Genomic DNA, 22,879 nt, shown 5'->3' on the forward strand with positions numbered 1-22,879 from the left:
ATGGTTTTTATATAAAAATAAAATAAAGCTGGTATTTCGTAAATAAGACAGTATTTTTGTGTATGTGTGTGTATATATATGTATGTATATTTGTTGTGGTTATAAGTAAAACTAATCCTATAATTGTGTTAGTAATAAAAATAGTTGGCATTAGTCCATGTATGTTTATCGTTCTCTTACTATATCTAATAATTGTGCCAAAGGATTTCGAAGCTCATAAACATATACAAACTTTTTAACATAGATTTATCCGTACAATTAAATGCAACAATATGTTTAAAATCAGATTTAGTATGATTTGATTAAGAACATTAGAATTTTAGAGAATCACGAAGACTTGCACGACAACTTTGATTAAGTCGAAAAAGAGTTCATTGTCCATATTATGTAATTAAATTTGTTTCTTTTTTTCTTTTTTTTAGGGCCATCAAGCGATGCACATAAAATTGCACTTATATTTTCTCATATGTTAATTTGTTAATTCTCATTTGTTTCATTTTTTTTTATTTTGTAGATCTCTCTTACAAATTTTTTCGTTCCTTTCTCGATCACTCGTATAAAATTGAAAAGAAACTCACGCGGGTGACGACAATAGGTGAACCCAAATCAGCTCCACCAGCAATTCTTATTCCCCAAGGTCTACCAGTACTGGATCTTTTAAGTTTTATGATCAAAGTTTGCTTTCTCGTCATGCTCTAATCCTTTAGTCCACGATGTAACGTAATAACAAACACAATAAAAGAGAAAAAGAAAGAGAGAAAAAGAGGAGGAGAGAAAACTTTTCTCAATAAATGTTTGATAAATAACTTTCTAGGAGCACGAAACAATTAAAAGGAAAAAATAAATAAATAAATAGAGTATTATGATAATATAACAAACGAAATAGTGAAAATGACGCGCACGTAGACAAACGAGAACTGAGATGGTTCACAACGGTACTTTGACTTTGACAGGCCTAACTCGAAAGCTCGTTGCTCAACTAACAGGCTGCCTCTGCTATTCTGGCCCCATTTCGAATTGGCATCCCACTTGTATTGTTCTGGTCCGACCTGCACTCATTTCTCTGGCATTTACGAGTTGGGGCGGACGGCAAACATACACATATCTGCGCGCGCACATAAGATTTTCTCTAACAAAACCTCTCAACCCTATTCAATTTTATTTCCATACAGTTCTTCCTTGTGGGAGGTCGTTGAGATTCAACAATGATCTAATACCTTTCATTAGAATATCCCATCTTAATATTATTAGTCCTTTCTATCGATCACATCATATTTTGTTTCTCTGTCTTTATATTATATATAAATTAAAATCAACGTAGTAGTAAATTAGAATAATTTTTTTATATACGACAATCAGTAAAGAATTGGTGTAGAATTTTTTTTAAATAAGTAAAAATTGGAGAAAATGATTATTGACAGATATTATTAAAACCCTTTATAGGTTTACGTATAATGAAGGGGAAAGATAATTATTGTGGATATTTGTTTCATTTTTCTTTTTTCTTTTTTATATGTATATAAAATTACAAAAAAAAAGAAAAAAGAAATACTAAAGTGTAAGAGTTCTGAAAACCGTTCAGGTTGAGTCAGATACTCACATAGGTCTCGTAATAATTGCCTATGGAGAACTTAAGAGCCATTTCTTCTAACGATGAAAGTCCTTTGCTCTCTTGTACTCTTCTTAGAGAGCTACTTTCACTGACGTCCGCAATCGTCCGAAAGCTTCTCCCCTATGCTCGAACGATTTAATTAGTTTAGCTTCACTGTGTGATCGAAGAGTCTTGAGATAGAAAAGAGAAAGGAAATGAGATAAGGTGTAAGATCCCTAAGATGGAGCAAGACGGATCTATTGTGTACGTAAACTTCGCCTTAAATTAGCAACCTATAGCGCGAAAGGTTAGTCAATCAGTGTTCAAACTTTACTATTCTAATGACTCATTTGTATAGATTTATTCAACAATTCAAAGGATCATGTGTAATATATTGTTTTGATATATAGCATTATCGATGATTCATTAAATGATATTAGACGGTCGTTTATTAATGGTCTCTAAAGATACATATATATAGCATATGAAGAAAATAAGTAAATAAAAATAATATGATGAGATATAGATGTGCTATTATATGTGGTATTAAAAAAATAACTTCTGAAAGTTATTTCGATACTTTCGATTCAAAGATTACTTCGATTGCAAATATTCCTCGGTAATCACTCTGCTAATGAGCATCCTACGTATTTCACTAGTTCCTGCACCAATTTCATAAATTTTAGCATCTCTTAGATATCTTCCAGTAGAATAATCATTGATATATCCGTTTCCACCTGGAATTGATAAATACAAAATATATAAAAATCAAAGAAAGTATCGTTATGAAAGAAGTGACAATGAACTACCAAGTATTTGAATCGCATCTAAAGCAGCCTTCGTTGCATTCTCAGCGCAGTAAAGTACCACTGCAGCGCAATCCTTGCGATTCACGTGTCCTGCATCGCAAGACCTTGCAATTGAATATAAGTAACTTCTACTAGCGCTTAGAGTGGTATACATATCTGCAATTTTTCCCTAAAAGTTTCAAAAATGAGTTTAGTACATGTTATGCATTATTCAGTATTTTATTTATCATATACAACTTTTAGGAGATATCACCTGTATCAATTGAAATTCGCTTATATACTTTCCAAATTGTTTCCTAGTATGTGCATATTCAAATGCAACATCGCAGCAAGCTTGAAGTATACTAAAAGTGCATTTAAATTATTTAATACAAGAAGTTATTTAAAATAATCAAATCGTCATATCTTACCCTAAAGGACCACCTGCTAAAATCAAACGTTCCAAATCCAAACCACTGAAAAGTACATATATTCCTTTGTTTAATTCTCCGAGTACATTTTCCACTGCAAATATTTATTATGTACATATTTTGTATCAATCAGATGAAATTTATATAAAAAAAGTTCTATGATTTACCAGGAACTTTACAATCCTCGAAAATTAACTCCGAAGTATTCGATCCTCTCATTCCTAATTTATCTAATTTCTGAGCTGTACTGAACCCTTCCATTTCTCGTTCTATGATAAAAGCTGTGATTCCATGTTGCGGTTTCAAATAATTTGGATTTGTCTTGGCGTAAACTACAAGAACATCAGCATCCGGACCATTTGTGATCCAAAATTTATTACCGTTTAAAACAAAATAGTCGCCTTTTCTTTCGGCTTTTAATTTCATCGATACGACGTCTGATCCCGCTTCTGGCTCTGACATAGCCAAAGCCCCAATATGTTCACCGCTACATAACTAAATTATAATCATTAGAAAATTATTATAAAAATATTTTCTTCTTATTATTAATTAATTTACCTTTGGCAAGTATTTCTGTTTCTGTTTGTTTGTACCGTTTCTATTAATTTGATTAACGCACAAATTGGAATGAGCTCCATAACTAAGTCCAATGGCTGCACATGCTCTACTTATTTCTTCCATTACTATTACATGTTCAAAATACGAACCACCGGTTCCTCCATATTCCGTATCAGCTGTTATTCCTAATAGACCCAAATTACCAAGTTTTTTCCAAAATGTCTAAAAAGATTCGATATATAAATTTAATGGTTAATTTTACAATATATAAATTTAAAAATAAACAAATGTTAATTATTTAAAAACTTATTTGGTAATGCATACTCTAAGTTCATCAAAATTATTTTTTCTGTCGATTTCAGTTGCCTTAGGAGCCAATTCTTTCTGAGCAAAATCAAAAATCAAATTGCGAAGCTGTAAAAATAAATAAAAGTAAAATTAAATTAATAAAACATGCTTTATTGCGCCATAATATTGATATTTCTTTATCCTTGCGAGTATAAATCTTGGCTATCGCAAAGAACGCCTTTTTAAAAATAAATCAATAAGCCTACGAAGTTAGTTCAGATACTTGGCTGTTAGAGCGAGCTACAAGTTCAAAAATCACATATCATCTCATAATCAATTATAAATAATATTAATAGAAATAAAGAATTTCATATTTAAATAATAATATAAAATATGAAAAATATTATAATATAAATATATATATTATATATTTTATAAAAATCGATTTTGATTTATTTTCATCAATAATGAAATAACTTGTTATGTTACAATACGATAATGATTGCATTTCTCAGTAAAAACTCGGATTATTAGAAAGTCAAATTAACTAACCTCTTTCTGCTGGTCATTTAAACCAAATGTATTTTCATTTATTTTATAATATTTTGTTGAATATTTTACATTACATTTGTAAATATATTTTATAGAATTTTTAAGCCATACGTTTTTTAATATATTAAAATACCACATTTTTAAAAATATCACAAAATAAAAATTTGAATAGAATTTCACTATTTAGTGTTTAATAGTACTACCATTATAATATATTACAATATATATATTGTGTAACAAACATTGCATCAATTTAGATAAAACTTTCTTATCGTTAGAAAATTCATAATTTTATGTGCAAATATATACGATTCAAAACAACGAATTGAAAGAAACAAATTTATATATTATAACTATACAGAAAATATAATTACGATTTTATTATATTAATTGTTTTAAAGATTAATATTATACAAGAGTTTAATTATTTTTAATATTATACTATCGATAGAGGAAAAAAGTATTCTACACACGTTGCATTGTATCACGTTGTAGCGTGTGTTTGCCGACAGTAATATACAAACGGCATGGCTTATTATTGAGTCATGTTTAGTTGTAGAAATTTCGGTTATTAAATATACTTGTAAGTTTTAAATAATTTTATTTCAAAATAAAACATGGGTGAAGTAAAATTTAGTAATTTGGACGGTATAAAATCAGAACAAAAATACAATAGAGTTGTGAAACATATACAGGTATTAAAGAGGTTACTTATTTTTACAAAAAAGTTATAGTCTTCAGTATCATTTTATTTATTTATTTATGATTATGTTAATAGCATTAAAAAAAATGTGCAATAATAATAATAATAATAATATATTTCACATGATATTTATAATATAGGATAAGTGGAAATTAGTACCTGCTTTTCTCAAAGGAAAAGGTTTAGTCAAACAACACATTGATTCCTTCAATTATTTTATTAATGTCGAAATAAAAAAAATAGTTAAAACAAATGAAAAGGTACTTAGCGATGCAGATCCTTTGTTTTATGTAAAGTAAGTACTATTACAATTGTTCTTAACGTTTAAATAATAATTAATAATATGTCTACTTTCTTTTCTAATTATTTATTTAATTTGTTAAAATTTAATGCATAGATACTTGAACGTACATGTTGGATCTCCTGATGTAGAGGAAGGTTTTAATGTAACACGGTCTACTACTCCACATGAATGTAGATTGCGAGATTTAAACTACTCTGCACCGATTACCGTTGACATTGAATATATCAGAGGTCATCAACCTATTATTAGAAATAATTTATTGATTGGAAGGTAGATTTAAAAATTTGTTTTGTTAAAATACCATTTAAAAAATACTAATTTGATTAATTATTTCTAGAATGCCAATTATGCTTAGAAGTTCGAATTGTGTATTAACTAACAAATCTCATTTTGAATTGGCTAAAATGAACGAGTGTCCTCATGATCCTGGTGGTTATTTCATTATTAATGGTCAAGAGAAAGTTATACTTATCCAAGAGCAAATGCTTAGAAATAGAATTATTTTAGAAGAAGATAGTAAAGGATGCGTAGTAGCATCCTGTAATAGCTCTACACAAGAAAGAAAGACAAAAACTAATATAGTTGGTAAAGGTGGAAAGTATTATATGAGACATAATATTTTTCAGGATGTAAGTAAGTTATAATTATAATAAATGATATATCTGCATTGTCAGAAAATAAAAATTAGTAATAATGTATTTTAATTATTAGGACGTACCTGTTACAATAATATTTAAAGCAATGGGAATAGTATGTGATCAAGAAATAATGCAACTTATTGGTGCAGAAGAAGAATTTATGAAAAAATTTGCACCCAGTTTAGAAGAATGTCATACATTACATGTTTTTGCTCAAAATCAGGCTTTAAGGTACCTATTTACAATTACATGAAGCCTCAATATAATAGAATTCCGATTATGTTTTTTTTTTAGATATTTAAGTAATAAAAGGAAACAAAAAAGATATTCTATGATCAAAGCTAGTATTACTGATGAAATCAAGGATATTTTAGCAACTAATGTACTATCTCATGTTCCTGTAAGTATTCTCAGAATATATCATAGTATTAATATCTATTTAAAAAAATGTATATATTATTAATATAGGTCAACGATTTCAATTTTAAATTAAAAGCCACTTATCTGGCTTTAATGGTAAGAAAAGTTATGAAAGCACAAGGTGATGGAAAACTTGTAGATGATAGGGATTATTATGGTAACAAACGTTTAGAATTGGCTGGTTCCCTTTTATCTCTCATGTTTGAAGATTTATTTAAAAGATTTAATAGAGAAGTATGTACAATATTATTATTAATATATCCTATGAAACAAAATGTTTACTTATATCATTTTTGTAGTTAAAACAAATTGCAGATAAAAATATACCAAAAATAAAAGCAGCTCAATTTGATATTGTAAAACATATGAGACAAGATCAAATTACAAATGGTTTAGCATTCGCTATATCATCTGTAAGTAAACATTATTATTTTTAATAATTCACTAATATGTATCGAATATTCAATGATTCAAATGTATTTGAATTAATAGGGTAATTGGACTATTAAAAGGTTCAAAATGGAACGGCATGGAGTCACTCAAGTTTTGTCAAGGCTATCATATATTTCAGCTCTTGGCATGATGACGCGTGTTAATTCACAATTTGAAAAAAGTAGAAAAGTATCTGGTCCTAGATCTTTGCAACCATCGCAATGGGGAATGTTATGTCCAAGTGACACGCCTGAAGGAGAGGTAAAAAATATATGTTTGTTTATTACATTTATCTTAATCTATGTTTTATAATTTTTCTTGTGGTTTATTTCAACAGAGTTGTGGATTAGTTAAAAACTTAGCTCTTATGACACATATTACTACAGAAGTTGAAGAAGAACCTATTATAAGATTAGCATTTAATCTCGGCGTTGAAAATGTAAATATACTTGGTGGAGAAGAAATTAATAATAAAGACGTGTATATGGTCTTTCTAAATGGAAACATTTTAGGCATTGTCAAAAATTATCAGAGACTTGTGTATATATTCAGATTATTACGTAGAAAAGGTCTGGTGAATGGTTTTGTTTCCATATTTACACAACATCAACACAGGTATAATACAAATTTTATTGTCTGTATTATTATTTATATTTTATAAAAGTACTTATATATATCTTTTTTAAATCTTACAGCTGTATTCAAATTAGCTCTGACGGAGGTCGTTTGTGTAGACCTTACATAATTGTTGAAAAAGGAGAACCACTGGTTCACGAAGAACATATTAAATTGTTGGAACAAGGTGTTAGAACTTTTGAAGATTTTTTACAAGATGGTAAGTACACTATAATGATTACTCATATTAAAAACAATTAATTAACTACATTGTCTTTATATTCTACTTTTGTATTTTATTCTCACTTACAGGTTTAATTGAATATTTGGATGTAAATGAAGAAAATGATAGTTCTATAGCATTTAATGAAGCACATATAAATGCGAACACGACACATTTAGAGATTGAACCTTTTACGTTATTGGGAGTTTGTGCTGGTTTAGTACCATATCCACATCACAATCAAAGTCCAAGAAACACTTACCAATGTGCTATGGGTAAACAAGCTATGGGAACCATTGGTTATAATCAGCGTAATCGTATCGATACTCTTATGTATAATTTAGTATATCCACAAGCACCAATGGTGAAATCACGTACAATAGAACTCATTAATTTTGACAAGTTACCTGCTGGCCAAAATGCAACAGTTGCAGTTATGTCTTATAGTGGGTATGACATTGAGGACGCTTTAATTTTAAATAAAGCTTCTATTGACAGAGGATACGGAAGATGTTTGGTATATCGAAATGCAAAATGTACTTTGAAAAGATATGCTAATCAAAGTTACGATAGAATAATGGGTCCATTAATCGATACAACTACTAAAAAGCCAGTGTGGAAACATGAAATAATTGACAGTGATGGCATTGCTGCTCCAGGTGAAATGGTAGAAAATAAAAAAGTAATGGTAAATAAATCTACACCATCGTCCAGCATTGGTCCAGTTAATTCTGCCAATGCCCAGGCACAAACAGAATATCGAGATGTTCCCATTGTATTCAAAGGTCCAGTTCCTGCGTATGTAGAAAAAGTTATGATATCTAGTAATGCGGAAGATGCTTTTTTGATAAAGCTACTATTAAGACAAACTCGAAGGCCTGAAATCGGTGATAAATTTAGTAGTCGTCATGGACAAAAAGGAGTAACTGGTACAATCACTTTTTCTTTTGTTCACTTTCTTATTTTATTTTTTTCTTTTTTTGATCACATAAAATAGGATATATTCTTTTTATTGTCATTTTACATTTATATCGTTCACATAGGATTAATTGTGGAACAAGAAGATATGCCATTTAACGATTATGGTATATGTCCTGATATGATTATGAATCCACATGGTTTCCCATCTCGTATGACTGTTGGAAAGTTAATAGAATTGCTTGCTGGTAAAGCTGGTGTCCTTCAGGGACAGTTTCATTATGGAACAGGTAAATTTATATAAAAACATAAAATTTAGTGATACTACTCTAATGATAAGTTATTACAAATAATTATAAATTATATCCACAGCATTTGGTGGTTCCAAAGTTGAAGATGTTTGCGAAGAACTTAGAAAACATGGTTTCAATTATTTGGGAAAGGACATCTTTTACTCTGGAACTACGGGTGAACCACTTCAAGCATATATTTATTCTGGCCCTGTAAGATTTTTAATTCGAATTTTTTTCTACCTTATGAATATTATTTATTCAATATTTGAAATGTTTTTTTACAGGTATACTATCAAAAACTTAAGCATATGGTACAAGATAAAATGCATGCTCGTGCCCGTGGACCTAGAGCAGTTCTTACACGCCAACCAACGGAAGGTCGTTCCAAAGAAGGTGGTTTACGTTTAGGTGAAATGGAACGTGATTGTCTGATTGGATATGGAGCTAGTATGATGTTAGTAGAAAGACTAATGATATCAAGTGATGCATTTGACGTTGATGTTTGTAATAAATGTGGTCTAATGGCGTACAGTGGGTGGTGCCATAGTTGCCGCTCTAGTGCCTGCGTTTCAACTATTTCCATGCCATACGCTTGTAAATTGCTCTTTCAAGAGTTACAATCTATGAATATTGTACCTCGTTTAACATTAAAACATTATTGTGATTGAATATATTTATGATACACAATAATATCTATATAAGAATTCACTTGTTCATGATCATTGTATATAGATTACATTTCATTAATAAAATTAATATTATCAAATTTAATACGTCTTTTATATTTAATAAAGTCTTTTCTTCATCTATTATACGTCATCTATTGTAAAATATAATTGTTTTATCATTTTATATTCTCAATATATATGTATATATATTGTTTACGATGCATTCATCATAGAAATTCGGCATGTAATTTAATTTCAGGAGTTTCAATATGTCTTTTGCTTTGTATCAAGCGTAATTCTATTCTTTGTGCAAATTGCGTCCTATCATCTTTATATTCTGAAAGATGAACAATTATCTATATATATAATTATGTAAAAACATACATATATGTATGCGTATGTGTATATATGTATGTATGTACTTTTATATACATAAAACAGAATTTCAAAGAAAATTTACCTTTGAATGATTTGAAAGTTTCAAAAAGAACACCTTGTAAAGAATTTATTGTCTTTTCAGTCGCTGTTTTAATATCTTCATGTAGATACGTATGAGCAAGAAATAAAGCAGCAAATAGATCACCAGAACCAGTAAAAGATGATGGTATTTTTGGAATATCAACCTTAAGTAGTACATCGTCTAAAATAAAATAAATGAAGAGAAATAATATTTAAGTTAATTCATATTAATTCTTAACACATTATTAAGAATACCTTTCAATGAACTGATTACTGCTAATATTTTATTATCCATTTCTGCAGATGATACAGCTACAGTTTGTGGTCCCATTTTATGTAACTCTTTTATAACAGTTTGCAATTCATCTAAACTATTAATACTTTTACCAGTTAACAATCTAAAACAGAATGCATATAATTCATTTTAAGAAAAAACCGCAATTGGTAATAAACAATATTATGAATTATGAATATACTATTTTTTTACATACTCAGTCTCAAACTGATTTGGAACTACAATATCTGCAAGGGGAACTATCTTGTTTTTATAAATATCTTTTAATTCCTTAGGGACATACATCTTACCATTATCACCCATAACAGGATCGCATACTAAAAGATAATGATAAAAATTATAAATTGTTATCATAATAAATTAATAGGAAATAAATAAATATACCATATATAAGATCAGGATTCTTCTGCTTTAATGCTCCAACTAATAAAGCTATTCTGTTCAAAAAAGATGCGGATCCTATATATCCTGTAAGTAAATGAGTATAATGATCCAAATTATTTTCTGCCAAGCCATGTACCAATTCATCTATAATATAAATATTTTGGATTAGATAATATAATATTATGAAATATATATTTTTTATGCAACAAAACAATAACGTTCATTGTTATAAAATTATACTCACCTAAATCCTTATCATTAAGTACTTGTCCTTTAAAAACTTTATATCCTGTATGATTTGATAGTTGAACAGAATTAATAGCATCTACTTCAAAACCTAATAACTAAAACGAAATTTATTAAATTCATAGAAGTACAATATGGAAGAAATATACCTTAAAAAAATAAAAAAAAAAATTTATTTTTATTTATAAAAATTATATTTTATATTTACTTGGAGTGGAAAAGTAGCACTTTTATTACCAACATATCCTGACACTACATGACTTTGGATCGAGAGAACCCGAGGAATTTGCTTCGAATTCATATTATTATTCTCAATGAGAAATACACGCAATTAATAATGTTCTTTCTCTAAACTTGAAAATGATAAGAAAATAATCACAAGTCACATTTTCCTTTTTCGTTGATTAGAAGCACTGTAGATATATAATAATAATAATAAAAAAGAATTGTTATTAGCAATTGTTAATATGTATCTTCAATAGTATAAATGATTCCTAGTTTACCGATTATAAATAAAACAGTACAGTATTTTATATTCTTTTATTTTTTTTTTTTCTTTTCTTTTTTTATTCTTTATTAAAGAATATTAAAATAGTCTTGTTTCCGTGTTTTGAAATGTATAGTATAAATTAAAAGTTATATAATAGTATTAGCTTGAACTTTAAGATATTGACATTAATTAAATAGTATAATACTTAGGTACAATTTATTTTATGCAAATATTAAGATTATATTGAAGAAGTATGAATATATTAACACTTCAAAATTACCACTAGAAAATATTTATCTTCTATATCTTATCTACGATTGGCACAGAGAGAGAGTGAGAGAGAAAGAGAGAGAGAGAAAGAGAGAGAGAGAGAGAGAAAGAGAGAGAGAGAAAAAGAGAGAGAGAGAGACAAGTTATTTCTTTATAATTTTTAATGTAGTTTCAATAGAGAGTGTGATCATCTGCATTCATGTTACCTCATGATTTGTTTTGTGCAGCCTGAAAAGTATGGCGACGTGGGAAAGTGAAAATGTTAATGACGGTGAAAATGCCGATGGTATTAATGATAATTTCAACGACATTATTGTGGCAGCTGATTTGCAGGATTATTTGGATGATAGTTTAGATTTACCTAGTTTCAGAAAAGTTTACGAACAAACGGATGTATTTGAACATGAAAAACACTCCGATGATGAATATGTTAACAATGAAAGGCTATCTAACAATAACAGTACGAGGTAAGGTTGGCAAAGTTTTTAATAAATATTATTAAAATTATTATAAATTATAAAAATATTTTAATAAATATTATATTAACAAATTAATCTTATTCCTTATTTGAGATCTTTAAAGTTCGAATTTAAAATATGTTCTTAATCTTTAAATCTTTATGTCATCTATATGTATCATAAGTTTTTACGTCGTTTCCTTATAAGGATAGAGTACTTTTGAAATTGGATTCTTATTTTTTGTACTTCAACTTTTGATTATTAATATTTGATAAATCGTATTTTATTATTTTCTAATAGATTTAATTTCAAATTTATTTCAAAGATGTTTAATGACACTGTAAATGTTTATTCGCATATTATATCATTTAATATAAATATATTTTTGTTTACAAAATTTTTATTATTATATTTTATATTATTATATTTTTATTATTATATTAATTTCTTTATGTATCATTCTAATTATATTTAGCCACATCCACCATGTGATTCGTCCTCAAGAAATTCATATGCATATTCATTCCAAAGAGAATTATTCTTCGTCTAATGGTTTTTTACATAAAACAATTACTACTGATAATATAGATTTGGATACAAATCAAAAAAATATTAACCGTTATACTTGTGAATATGAAGGATGTCCTCGAACATATAGTACAATTGGAAATTTACGCACCCATATAAAGACTCATAAAGGTAACTTTTGTTTGTTTATGTTTAGCTAAATAAGTTCATATGAATGCAGTGTTGTCTATCAATTTGTTTATAGGTTCTTTATAAAACAATCTTTTATAAAAAATCTAACGTGTTTAACATGTATTTATACATATTATATATATATATATATATATATATATATGTATATATATATATATATATATATATATATATATATATATATATATATATATATATATATATATATATCTTACTGGCGATATATTTTTATTTTTATGTATTCTTCAAAAATGATATATAATGTATTCAAATAAATGTGAATACATCCATACATTTTCTTATATCCATTAATGTGTTACCCTAAGTAAAATGTATGTTTTGACATTTATTATAAATCAATAGTACTTCATAAAGATATCATGAATGTTGCTAATCGTTTAACATGCTTTCATGTCTTATCATTTTTGTTTCTTTTAAAAAAAATTTATATTGCTAATTGTAGTTGGGAGTTATTATTAATTTTATGTTTTAATAATTATAATTTCATATGTAAAAAAAATAGAATATTTTTTATTTCATACTAATAATAATTTTCGTGTTAGTGCTTTCAAAGGATAGATAGATAAGGTAAGTTCATAGATCTAATAATATTTATATATTACCATCAATATGAACTGTATAATGCTTTTTGTTTTTTATATTGCCGCTTATGTAGTCTTGATTCGAAATTATTGTGTCATCATTGTTAGTATAAAGGGAATGCTTTGACCTGCATGGCTTTCAGATGCCGCAAGAAAAGGTAGCCCCACAAATTTTTTATGTGGAGGGATTCTCAAAACTTTCAGGCGAGTTTCGATTTAAATGTGCAGAGCCAGGTTGTGGGAAGGCTTTTCTCACATCATACAGCCTGAAGATCCACTCTAGGGTACATACAAAAGTAAAACCATTTGAATGCACCCACAAAGGTTGTGGAAAAGCATTCAATACCCTTTACAGATTGAGAGCTCACCAAAGACTACATAGTGGTAATACATTCAACTGTAAAGAAATTGGCTGTGTTAAATTCTTCACTACTCTAAGCGATCTCAAGAAACACGTTCGTACTCACACTCAAGAAAGACCTTACAAGTATGTTTGAAAGATTTAACAAATCTAGAATTTCTTCTGGAGTTAGCTTCAGTCAAACATTTAAAGTTTAAATTGAACATTTCACAATATTTTCTATTTTTTTTATGTTCACCAGCTATATTAGATATATTAGCATATAAATGAGTTTAATTATAGATATTAATTCTTTTTTTGTTTAATATTTAAAGGTGTAGAGAAAAAGGTTGTGGAAAGGCTTTTACAGCTTCACATCATTTAAAAACACACAAGAGGACACACACAGGAGAACGACCTTACACATGTACCTATAAGAACTGCAAACGATCGTTCACTACTCCTCATAGTTTAAAGAGTCATATTAAAACTCATAATAAGACTGTTAATAACGAAGATGTAGTAAGTAGCATATTAGTAATACTTATAAACATCTAATTAGAGCAGTATAAAATAGGTAATTAAAAAAAATAAAAAACAGTTAATATATACTTATGCATACATAATTATATATATTGTTACAGAGTCATCAAGATTCAATAGATGATAGTATTGAAAACCAAAGAGATATATCCCAAATTGTAACAGATGTGGGAAATGAAACAGATTGTGCCAATGATGCAACGGTATCATCTTTTGATATATCATTACCTTCAGATGAGGCACAAGAACATAAAAATATAACATACATTTCAACTCAAGAAAATGAACATATATCTGAAACTTCAATATTAAATATTCTAAATGATAATTCAATTAACAAGGAATTGGATTATAATATTGACAATGAAATCATAAATTGTCCAAATGAGGCTATCACAGTTAATCTTCTTTCAACTGATAATATTCTTGATAGTTTTGATCGTCAGACAATTTGTAATTTTAATAATAATGAAGACTATAAAAAATTTCATCACATCAATGATTCTAACATGGAATCTAATAATATAACTGACATGATAAAGGTTCAAAGTGATGTATACGAGTCCGATGTATTGCCTTGTTCTTTGAACAAATTACATAGTGATATAAGTGATCATAAATCATCTAATCCATTAAATTTAGAACAGAAAATTATACAGGATGGCTTGCAGAGCACAATTGCTGAGATTTCAGAAGGTACAAATTTTAATAACAAATCTTTGGTTTGTGAAAATGATTTTGCAGATAATCTGATAAATGAAACATTGACAACTAAAAATGATACAGCTTCACTATATAGTGATACTAGTCAAGAAAGAAATATATTGAATTCATCAGACACTGTACAACTTTTTAATGAAGAATTGGACAACCTTTCATTCATTCATGATACAAAATTGCAAACAGAGTCTCTTGAAGTAATCACTCAATCCTTGGCACCTAGCACTTTAATAAATGGCCCATCGGAGGCTGTGGAATTAGCTATAGCATCTGAAGAAGAAATACCTTCAGCTTGGGTAGATGTTACAGCATTAGCTACTGCACCTGTGACTGAATCTTGGTCAGAGCTGAACGCCTTTCCTACAGCGGTACATTCATTAGTAGATTTAGTAGGACCTGACCCTTATCCATTAGAAATAGAAAATCAATTTCAGAATGTGCAAAATTTAGAAACAGTTAATGCAGTAAGTATAGACACTGTTATTTCAAATCCTATCATAACCAAGTCTAAGGAAAATGAAAACGACGTATATAAGATCGATTACTTAAGATATAAAAAACACAGAAACGTCTTGCAAGAAATTGCTGCAGATGCAGATATTTGTAAATGCATTGATTGTAAATGCAATCATTTGCAGAATTGTCAAGATTGCACGAATACTTCTTTATCGGGAACTATTAAAAAAGATATATCAATGAAAACTGTGAATAATGAATGTTTACAAATTGAATGTGCTTGCAATTCCATTTCTGGAAATAGTGAATCTTGTTGCGTAGTAGTTTGCTTGCAAACTTTGCAGCAGTTGCAAAAAATATTTAATGCTAATTGTTGTAGAAATACTAATACTGATACTTGTAAAGAAAAATCGTTATTATCACTATTAAAATGCCAATTGACAAAAAATCAATGAAGTACAAAGTTGTGTGAAATAACTAGTCATCAAGAAAGAAAATATAGTATAAACTTATGTAAAAAAAATTTACAATTGTTAGTAGTTTATATGCTACATTGCTTAGCTTTAAATTTGACTTAAGCAATTTAAATGCCTTTATAGGTTTTTACTTAGAATAAATTAAAAAAGTATGACTGAATATATGTGTGTGTGTGTACGCGCGCGCGTGTAATGTTTAACAAAAGATTTCGTAATAGATGCAATATATAATATACTGTGAGATTCTTGTGCCAAAATGTTGATAAATTTTGTACAACATTTTTACATATGTATCGTATTATATTAATTATCGCGCAATATCAAATAGTAAAAATGCATTTTTTGATATTACGTGTTGAATATGGCTATAAAGGAGTACAAATTATTAATATCATATAAATACATATTTTTGAAAAAAACGTAAACAATAATTTCTTTTATTGTTAAAATTTTTGCACAATCAACTCCAATTTTTACCATTCTTAATATGCAGATATTATACACACAAAATTGAAATTGTTATATACATTGTGAATTATACCAAATAATCTAGATTAATAGTAAATACTAAAAAGAATTATTTATTATTTAATTATTAGTAGATGTTTATGTATTACTATATAATTTTATTGTACAGAGTGCCAAATACTTATACACCATGCCTAAGAAAAATGTTGGATATTTCTAAATAATATATTCTTTATACTGTAGAGTAATATGATTACAATACTTTTGTCAGTAATCATACATATTCTGATATTTTAATAATGATAAATTAATATGATTCTCATTATTTCGTATTATTTTAACAATTACAGTGTGAGATTTTTTATGGGTGTTCATCTACTTGAGAAATGTATCAGATTTAGATCACAAGATAACTTTTATGTACCTAAATAGCTCATAATTTGCAATATTTCTATGCTGTTAGAAATAAAATAATACAATAAATTATAATACAAAATATCATTTCTTTCTTCTTTTTTTTTGTATATACATATTATTTTTTATTATAAACCTCTAAAGTTGATTTGTGTAGAAATTAATAGGATTATTTATATATATATATATATATATATATATATATATATATATATATAAATTTTATTTAGATTGTTAATTTATCTGGTAGAGAACAAATGATCTTAATATAAGATTTTATTTTTACTGCATTTTATACAGCAATAGAATAATTATATGTTAAATATGTGTATCTAAGATTTAATAGCGTCATTTCAACAATTTTTTATACTTATTGTGACGCTTGCACAAGAGCTTCTGCAACTTCAACAGCAATGGCAGCTTCAGCTTTATCTTTATCTGATGACGCAGAGGAAAGTTGTTGCTGAGCTTTACTAAGTATTTCCCTTGCTGCAGAACTATCAAGATTTTCTACCGGATGAGCTTCTTCTGCTAAAATCTATACATTTTATAAATGCATATGCATATATATATATATATAAAACAAATTTTGTATGCAGTAAATATTTCTTATCAATAAATTAAAATTGTACCTGTACACTATTATTTTCATTTATCGTCACTGTACCAGAAGAAACAAAAACTTTTTTGGTATTACCATCTTGTTCGTAAACTGTAACAACACCTGGTTTTAATACGGCAAGGGTAGGTACATGTTTTGGAAGGATACCAAAGGAACCAGAAAATGATGGAACGTCTACTTGTCGAATTACACTTTGATCATAAAATACCTAATAAAAAAGTTACTTTATAAGAATCATGAGATATATATTTTAATTCTTTTTTTATAGTTCTATAAGTTATATAAGAATATATATATATAAGAAGGTTTATATTTTACCTGATTAGCACCAGCAAATGTGAATTTCATTTCATCACTAGATGCATCGGCGTAAGTCCTGACTTGGTTACGCATATATTTTAAATATGGCCGAAAATTACGAGCGATAGTTGCCATTTTACCAGCCTAAATTTAATACATTTTTCAAATGTTATATCATTTTGATATATATGGTTCAATGACATTGTTACATCATAAGATTGAGATATATAACCTTAATGTCGATCTTACTTATTATGGAAATAATTTAAATGTTTAATTATTTTACGAAAGTATTTAACTGCACGAAAATAATACGTATTCGAATTATATCTTAACATTATAAATACCTTTATGATATTAATTTTACCTGTATAGATTTAAGAAAAGGTAAATGCTGCTATCGAGGATCACACAGCGCAAACGAATATGGAAAGAATTGAAACTTAGTTTCTATACTGATTAAGTGGTGTCGCTGGTGTACGTTACAGGTAATAGAAAATCCTTTTTTACCAACAAACGGTCTTTAATATAATAGTTGATATATTTTGCAATATTTTTATTTAAAATATTATTAGCATATAGAATATAATATATATTATAGTAAACAATTTATACGTTGTGTAGATTATGAATATTTATTAATTTGTTAAGAAATTAACACGTATATCTTTTAACAATTTTATTTAAAAATTAAGATAACAAATTAATATATAAGTTTAATATTCGCCCATCTAGATTTATATATGCTGAAGAATAGTTTTACAATTATTTCACAGCTTTCAAAAAATGCATCGAATATTGCGTATGTTTAACATACTATAAAAAAGGCACATTAAAGTGTGTAAATATAATTGCACTTTATGATGGAGTCGAGTTTTATATATATATATATATAAATATATATATAAATATATATACATACACTTATTTCATAAAAATGTCTTTTTAGTATCATCAAATGTAACTTATTAATCTAATTATCTTATACTATACATATGTACAATATATTATATAAAACATCTTTTAGAAAATATATGACGTGAAAAAACATATTGCTTTCTTGTATAAAATATTACATATTATTAGGCGCATAATATCAAAATTTTAAACTGTCATGGCAGCTTTATGTTTTTTACACTTTTATTTCAATGTTTCTTACGAGAAACATTTTTTAGTGATTTTAAAAATTACTAAAGAATAATAAATAAACAGTGTATAATTGCAGAAAATATCACGAATTCACGAAAAACTTACCGATCGAAAGTTTCGTTTAATCATCCAATTCGTCGTCAGAAGTTTCAGAAGTTGTATCAATGTTATTCTGATGTTTCGACTTTATATGCCTTTCTAAATCTCTTCTTCTTACTAAAATTTTACCGCAAATTTCGCATTTGTATGGTGATTCGGCATCAGCATGTAGCCTCATATGTTTATTCAAATTACTCGGATCTCCGAATGGTCGATGACAATATTTGCAGAACAATGGCTTATATCCGGTATGAGTTCTGAAAAAAGAAAAACAAAAACAAAAACAAAAATTTCTCTTATTACTTGCTCCGTTATTTTTATCATTATATCGTAAGAGAAGATTTCAAATTATCAAGTTACCTGATATGAATTTTCAACCCATATTTCCTGGAATACATCTTTCCACAATATATACAAAGATGACCTTCTTTAGATTTTCCAAGGTTACTGGCAATAGTTTCAATCTCTGCAGCATGAGCAGTCGATTGTCTTTCTAATACGGGTTGTCTCTCATTACTCGCGGTTGGTGGACAAAGATCGGATAAAACGTCGGATCCATTCATATATGTGTATGGTTTAAATGCCGACGGTCGATTTAACAAATTGTGCCTGATAGAATATATCGAGGCCAGCAAGTGTGGTGAAATTTGTCCAGGAGAAGGTTGATTCGAAGATGAAGGAGAGAACTGATTAGATGACGTAGGTGATGGATTTAAGGATCTATGGGAATTTGGAGGCTCGATGAGGATTGGCGAAATTATAGCCGTGGGAGCGGTTAATTGAAATCGGAAAGGTGTTGGAGGACATAAATTTGATAACGAAGAAATTTTCCTCGATAGAAGATTCCACAAATAATTAAGGTCTAACCGGTCACAATCTAAGGATACGTGAAGTTTTAGAGGATTTGGGTATTCGAAAACGGTATGGCATATGTGGCAAATATATCGGTCTTGTCCTGTAACAAACAAAGAAGATATTATGAGAAAAATCGAATGATTCGTTGAATAAAGGAATTTTTCTTATCTCTTATCATGTTACCTTGAATATTACGCGGATTTAAAAATGGTATATTTAATACGAGTAAAAGATTTTCAGAGAACCACAAGAATAGTAGTTCACCTGGAGCTATATCTCTGATCGTTTTTATTACTACCCCCTTTTCGCTGGGCATTAGTAATATATTATTGGTGTGGCAATCCGTCGCAAGACTTACTATTTTGAGCCAAGAAGAGGCGTCAATGTGCCTATCTAAGCTATATAGTCGTCCTTCCGATTCGGCAATTTCAACCTGTAATGATCTTTCACTCTTGATAATTTTTTCTTTTTATCTCGATAATAAATGTAATTGTTTTCCTATTTTTTTGATTGTAACTTAAGAGAAAATATCACAAAAAAGATCACAAAAATGTTGAAAAATCAAAAATATTTACATATTTTATTATCGATGTACATTTTTCAGGAAACTTATTTAACTCAATGATCTCGGTCATAGCATTTTTCCTCAAAAAAGTAACTGCTCTGACGATTGGGAGACGATTTTGTGATGAACTCGATACTCCGAATTTCTCCAGATTCATCATTGAGTTGTCTGATACCATTAGGGGATACATCGTTTTATAAATTAAGTATTATTTAAAAATAATTCAAACTTTGTAATATTCGACCTTAGTTGATGTCGAATACTTTCGGAAATTAATTGATAATTCTATTGGCTTCAAGCACTAAGAATTGCGATCCAAGACCGTAGTAGAAGATTCACAAAAACGTTCTAATATTTTTCGCCACTAAGAACTCTGACTCAAAATTGTTGTGACTTAACAATGAAAAATACTTAGAATTCTATAGACCTTGGTAACCACCAAATGAAGTGAAAATGTCTACTAACTATCAACCGAGTTACGCACGGCCTTTAAATGTCCGGATTGTTAATTTGCCCCCACTAGTTTTTCCTATGAGTATATGTCTAATTGTATTTAAACGCCCTAGAGGGAGGAGACACCCTCTTCCTATCGCATATCTCGAATTATAGTCCAATAGTGTTACAGAATGGTGGGGGGTGAAGTAAGCTATTCGCTGGGGTTGGTTCGCTTTTGTATTAGTGCAAGGTGTAATGGTACTTCTTGCAAATTCTTAACTCCCACTCTCATCCATGTATATTATTTAAATATATTTATTTATTATTTTAATGTAAAAACGAAAATTGTGCAGCAAGATTTTGACACTTCACAAAACATTTTTATTTTATTTTTTTAAATACTAAGAAAAAATTATTTTGTATAAATATAAACAAAATTTTATCGATAAAATTGATAAAGAAATTAAACTTTCAAATAAACAATTCTTTGTTGAAATTTTGTAACGACAAATGCACTTGTTAAAAGATGTAGACATTTTTTTAAATTCTTCGAAATATGTTTGTCAAAATCACATGGTCATATAAAATATTTAACTGTGTAATTAACAATTTCATTTGTTTCAATAATTCATGTATTTTAAATAACTTATTTAATATGTTTTAAGTTTTGTGAAAATGCGATAATTTGGAGCGAAGTTTTAGGTTTATACCTGCGCAGATTTTATATTCGTACTCGCGGTTGCGTGACGCTGAACACTATAAACCCGTAATACCTATATCTTTTCTATCAACGAAAGATATCTACTTACTATTTCAAAAAGTATTAATTAATAATCGCAACAATCGACAGCGATTGATTTATGATGGAAAAGATTATTTAACAAGCATTAATGAATGTCGTAGGAAAATGCTGAAAAAAAGAAAAGATACAAGGTCATTGTAAATAACAATAAAAATAACAGAATCATGATAAAAAATTAATAAAACTAATAAATATTTCTTTAAAAAAGTTTATTTATTTTAAATCATTTCATACTTCTTAACTTAAAGTCCGTTATATGATATTACGCTGAATAATCTCGTCCAAAATACTATTGAAATTTCTTTTTACCTATAATTTCGTCTAGATAATTCGCATATAGATCGCATATAAAAAAAAAATTCTATGAAGGGATGCGAAAGCGAGTGAATCGAGATAAGTGGTAGATCGTTCAGCGAGAAAGAAGATTCGCGATTTGTGGAACGTCAACGGGAGATGGGACACGTTTGATGGGGCTATAAAAGCCTCATGTGAAAGGACATTGTTTGGCTCAGCTGCAATTCGGTCTACGTTCTATCCAGAAAGAAAAGATAGATAGATAGACAAAGAGAGAGAGAGAGAGAGAGAGAGAGAGAGAGCGAGCAGGGGATCTGTCGAAAGGTGCATCTGAATCAACGCTTGATTAGGAAATTAAGTGGCTCATTCTTCTTGCACTCTTGCATAGATCTAGCAAGTGCGATATATCAAGGATTTACTTAATCATCCGGTTAGATCTCGATGGATCTTTTACTCCAATCGGATTTGTCTAGCATTGAAGATGAATATCTAATTTTTTTCTTCCTTCTATTTTTTTTTATGCTTTCTCTTTTCTCTTTACTTCTATGATTTACTTTAACGATGAAATCATAACTGACATAATAAATTAGCAAATGAAGCTTTATCGAGTTCTTACGATTTAACGTTTTCTTGAGATAATAATTTTGTCTAATCTATGAGAAGAGACAATGTATTATAGTTGGGTATAAAGCTTAGAAAGTTCTACGTAATTACAGGTATTCCCTGCTAATTGCTAGTACCGAGTAGACTTAAAACGTTCGATCTTTAAATGATAAGCCTCATTAAACAAAGATTAACTAAAGATTTTTATCAAATTTTAACGACGTTTCACAATTACTTTTTAGATTTAAGAACAGACGGATTTAGTCATAGACTACCCTAACAAGGAAAACCAGAAGATGGTGATGGTTCTTTCGTGGTGGTCTTGCAGCCATGGTCCTCGTGATTCATGGTAGGGTGGATGGTACCGTAGCAGGGAATGACACGAGTGTTCA

General features: G+C 28.4%; 7 protein-coding genes and 1 long non-coding RNA gene across 25 annotated transcripts in view; 3 read left to right on the forward strand and 5 right to left on the reverse strand.

Annotated features, from left to right (window-relative positions):
• Positions 1-1,801, reverse strand: part of Zasp66 (PDZ_signaling and DUF4749 domain-containing protein Zasp66) — a 12,754-nt gene extending 10,953 nt beyond the window's left edge. For 3 of the 13 annotated variants that reach the window (XR_014982227.1, XM_085657212.1, XM_035880877.2), the window contains exon 1: positions 579-1,038. Coding sequence is in view for 12 of the 13 variants with exons in the window: in XM_085657212.1 (XP_085513338.1) it covers positions 579-692 (114 nt within the window). In the remaining variant the exon portion in view is untranslated. Of the gene's footprint in view, positions 1-578; positions 1,047-1,600 lie in introns of those variants that run through there. The other 10 variants (XM_035880885.2, XM_035880882.2, XM_035880880.2 and 7 more) reach the window with 8 other exon arrangements.
• A 221-nt stretch (positions 1,802-2,022) lies between these two features.
• Positions 2,023-4,427, reverse strand: LOC118448084 (isovaleryl-CoA dehydrogenase, mitochondrial). The gene is made up of 8 exons (XM_085657211.1): positions 4,209-4,427; positions 3,693-3,782; positions 3,369-3,590; positions 2,978-3,305; positions 2,811-2,904; positions 2,654-2,744; positions 2,401-2,569; positions 2,023-2,328 (listed from the first exon to the last, which is right to left on the reverse strand). The coding sequence occupies exons 1-8, from the start codon at positions 4,344-4,346 to the stop codon at positions 2,186-2,188; spliced, it is 1,275 nt and encodes a 424-aa protein (XP_085513337.1). The 5' UTR covers positions 4,347-4,427; the 3' UTR covers positions 2,023-2,185.
• A 169-nt stretch (positions 4,428-4,596) lies between these two features.
• On the forward strand, positions 4,597-9,525 carry RpIII128 (RNA polymerase III subunit RpIII128). Its single transcript, XM_035880845.2, has 15 exons — positions 4,597-4,903; positions 5,052-5,206; positions 5,309-5,485; positions 5,553-5,844; positions 5,927-6,084; positions 6,148-6,253; positions 6,322-6,507; positions 6,573-6,686; positions 6,766-6,966; positions 7,043-7,320; positions 7,401-7,540; positions 7,633-8,472; positions 8,587-8,751; positions 8,834-8,964; positions 9,039-9,525. The coding sequence occupies exons 1-15, from the start codon at positions 4,826-4,828 to the stop codon at positions 9,420-9,422; spliced, it is 3,405 nt and encodes a 1,134-aa protein (XP_035736738.1). The 5' UTR covers positions 4,597-4,825; the 3' UTR covers positions 9,423-9,525.
• Positions 9,526-9,547: 22 nt separating this feature from the next.
• Pdxk (pyridoxal kinase) lies at positions 9,548-11,224 on the reverse strand. Its single transcript, XM_035880889.2, has 7 exons — positions 11,015-11,224; positions 10,805-10,904; positions 10,561-10,704; positions 10,373-10,493; positions 10,137-10,279; positions 9,883-10,062; positions 9,548-9,759 (listed from the first exon to the last, which is right to left on the reverse strand). The coding sequence occupies exons 1-7, from the start codon at positions 11,105-11,107 to the stop codon at positions 9,650-9,652; spliced, it is 891 nt and encodes a 296-aa protein (XP_035736782.1). The 5' UTR covers positions 11,108-11,224; the 3' UTR covers positions 9,548-9,649.
• A 381-nt stretch (positions 11,225-11,605) lies between these two features.
• LOC118448082 (uncharacterized) lies at positions 11,606-16,702 on the forward strand. 5 transcript variants are annotated; one of them, XM_035880869.2, is made up of 6 exons: positions 11,693-11,852; positions 11,932-12,033; positions 12,500-12,723; positions 13,551-13,833; positions 14,022-14,208; positions 14,331-16,702. In XM_035880869.2, the coding sequence occupies exons 3-6, from the start codon at positions 12,537-12,539 to the stop codon at positions 15,858-15,860; spliced, it is 2,187 nt and encodes a 728-aa protein (XP_035736762.2). In that variant the 5' UTR covers positions 11,693-11,852; positions 11,932-12,033; positions 12,500-12,536; the 3' UTR covers positions 15,861-16,702. The 5 variants fall into 5 exon arrangements, with proteins under 5 accessions (XP_035736761.2, XP_035736762.2, XP_085513335.1 ...); XM_085657209.1 differs by having other exon boundaries at positions 11,696-11,852; positions 11,938-12,033; XM_035880868.2 differs by having other exon boundaries at positions 11,606-12,033.
• A 319-nt stretch (positions 16,703-17,021) lies between these two features.
• Positions 17,022-18,166, reverse strand: ATPsyndelta (ATP synthase, delta subunit). 2 transcript variants are annotated; one of them, XM_035880890.2, is made up of 4 exons: positions 18,053-18,166; positions 17,704-17,829; positions 17,396-17,593; positions 17,022-17,301 (listed from the first exon to the last, which is right to left on the reverse strand). In XM_035880890.2, exons 2-4 carry the CDS (start codon positions 17,818-17,820, stop codon positions 17,134-17,136), a joined length of 483 nt encoding a protein of 160 aa, XP_035736783.1. In that variant the 5' UTR covers positions 17,821-17,829; positions 18,053-18,166; the 3' UTR covers positions 17,022-17,133. The 2 variants fall into 2 exon arrangements, with proteins under 2 accessions (XP_035736783.1, XP_035736784.1); XM_035880891.2 differs by having other exon boundaries at positions 18,033-18,131.
• A 607-nt stretch (positions 18,167-18,773) lies between these two features.
• Prdm13 (PR/SET domain 13) lies at positions 18,774-20,543 on the reverse strand. Its single transcript, XM_035880876.2, has 4 exons — positions 20,364-20,543; positions 19,972-20,221; positions 19,294-19,888; positions 18,774-19,190 (listed from the first exon to the last, which is right to left on the reverse strand). Exons 1-4 carry the CDS (start codon positions 20,541-20,543, stop codon positions 18,956-18,958), a joined length of 1,260 nt encoding a protein of 419 aa, XP_035736769.2. The 3' UTR covers positions 18,774-18,955.
• On the forward strand, positions 20,085-20,788 carry LOC118448090 (uncharacterized). The gene is made up of 2 exons (XR_014982238.1): positions 20,085-20,223; positions 20,393-20,788. It is a non-coding gene; the product is annotated as an uncharacterized LOC118448090 (long non-coding RNA).
• Positions 20,789-22,879: the final 2,091 nt, after the last annotated feature.

The sequence above is a fragment of the Vespa mandarinia genome, chromosome 5 (genome assembly GCF_050613455.1).
Source record: "Vespa mandarinia isolate Hongniang chromosome 5, ASM5061345v1, whole genome shotgun sequence".
NCBI classification, from domain to species: domain Eukaryota; kingdom Metazoa; phylum Arthropoda; class Insecta; order Hymenoptera; family Vespidae; genus Vespa; species Vespa mandarinia.

Coding starts and splice junctions, on each gene's coding strand:
- LOC118448084 (XM_085657211.1), bottom strand. CDS start 4,346: ATGTGGTATTTTAATATATTAAAAAACGTATGGCTTAAAAATTCTATA. Junction 3,591..3,692: donor ATAATTTTGATGAACTTAGA/GTATGCATTACC, acceptor GAATCTTTTTAG/ACATTTTGGAAAAAACTTGG. Junction 2,329..2,400: donor AGATGCGATTCAAATACTTG/GTAGTTCATTGT, acceptor TATCAATTCCAG/GTGGAAACGGATATATCAAT.
- RpIII128 (XM_035880845.2), top strand. CDS start 4,826: ATGGGTGAAGTAAAATTTAGTAATTTGGACGGTATAAAATCAGAACAA. Junction 6,687..6,765: donor TAGCATTCGCTATATCATCT/GTAAGTAAACAT, acceptor TTGAATTAATAG/GGTAATTGGACTATTAAAAG. Junction 7,541..7,632: donor TGAAGATTTTTTACAAGATG/GTAAGTACACTA, acceptor TCTCACTTACAG/GTTTAATTGAATATTTGGAT.
- Pdxk (XM_035880889.2), bottom strand. CDS start 11,107: ATGAATTCGAAGCAAATTCCTCGGGTTCTCTCGATCCAAAGTCATGTA. Junction 10,063..10,136: donor AGTAATCAGTTCATTGAAAG/GTATTCTTAATA, acceptor ATTTTATTTTAG/ACGATGTACTACTTAAGGTT. Junction 9,760..9,882: donor AACTTTCAAATCATTCAAAG/GTAAATTTTCTT, acceptor TTCATCTTTCAG/AATATAAAGATGATAGGACG.
- LOC118448082 (XM_035880868.2), top strand. CDS start 11,804: ATGGCGACGTGGGAAAGTGAAAATGTTAATGACGGTGAAAATGCCGAT. Junction 12,724..13,550: donor CCATATAAAGACTCATAAAG/GTAACTTTTGTT, acceptor CAAAACTTTCAG/GCGAGTTTCGATTTAAATGT. Junction 14,209..14,330: donor CTGTTAATAACGAAGATGTA/GTAAGTAGCATA, acceptor ATATTGTTACAG/AGTCATCAAGATTCAATAGA.
- ATPsyndelta (XM_035880890.2), bottom strand. CDS start 17,820: ATGGCAACTATCGCTCGTAATTTTCGGCCATATTTAAAATATATGCGT. Junction 17,594..17,703: donor CATTTGCTGGTGCTAATCAG/GTAAAATATAAA, acceptor CTTTTTTATTAG/GTATTTTATGATCAAAGTGT. Junction 17,302..17,395: donor ATGAAAATAATAGTGTACAG/GTACAATTTTAA, acceptor TAAAATGTATAG/ATTTTAGCAGAAGAAGCTCA.
- Prdm13 (XM_035880876.2), bottom strand. CDS start 20,543: ATGTATCCCCTAATGGTATCAGACAACTCAATGATGAATCTGGAGAAA. Junction 19,889..19,971: donor AAATCCGCGTAATATTCAAG/GTAACATGATAA, acceptor TGTTTGTTACAG/GACAAGACCGATATATTTGC. Junction 19,191..19,293: donor GGGTTGAAAATTCATATCAG/GTAACTTGATAA, acceptor TTCTTTTTTCAG/AACTCATACCGGATATAAGC.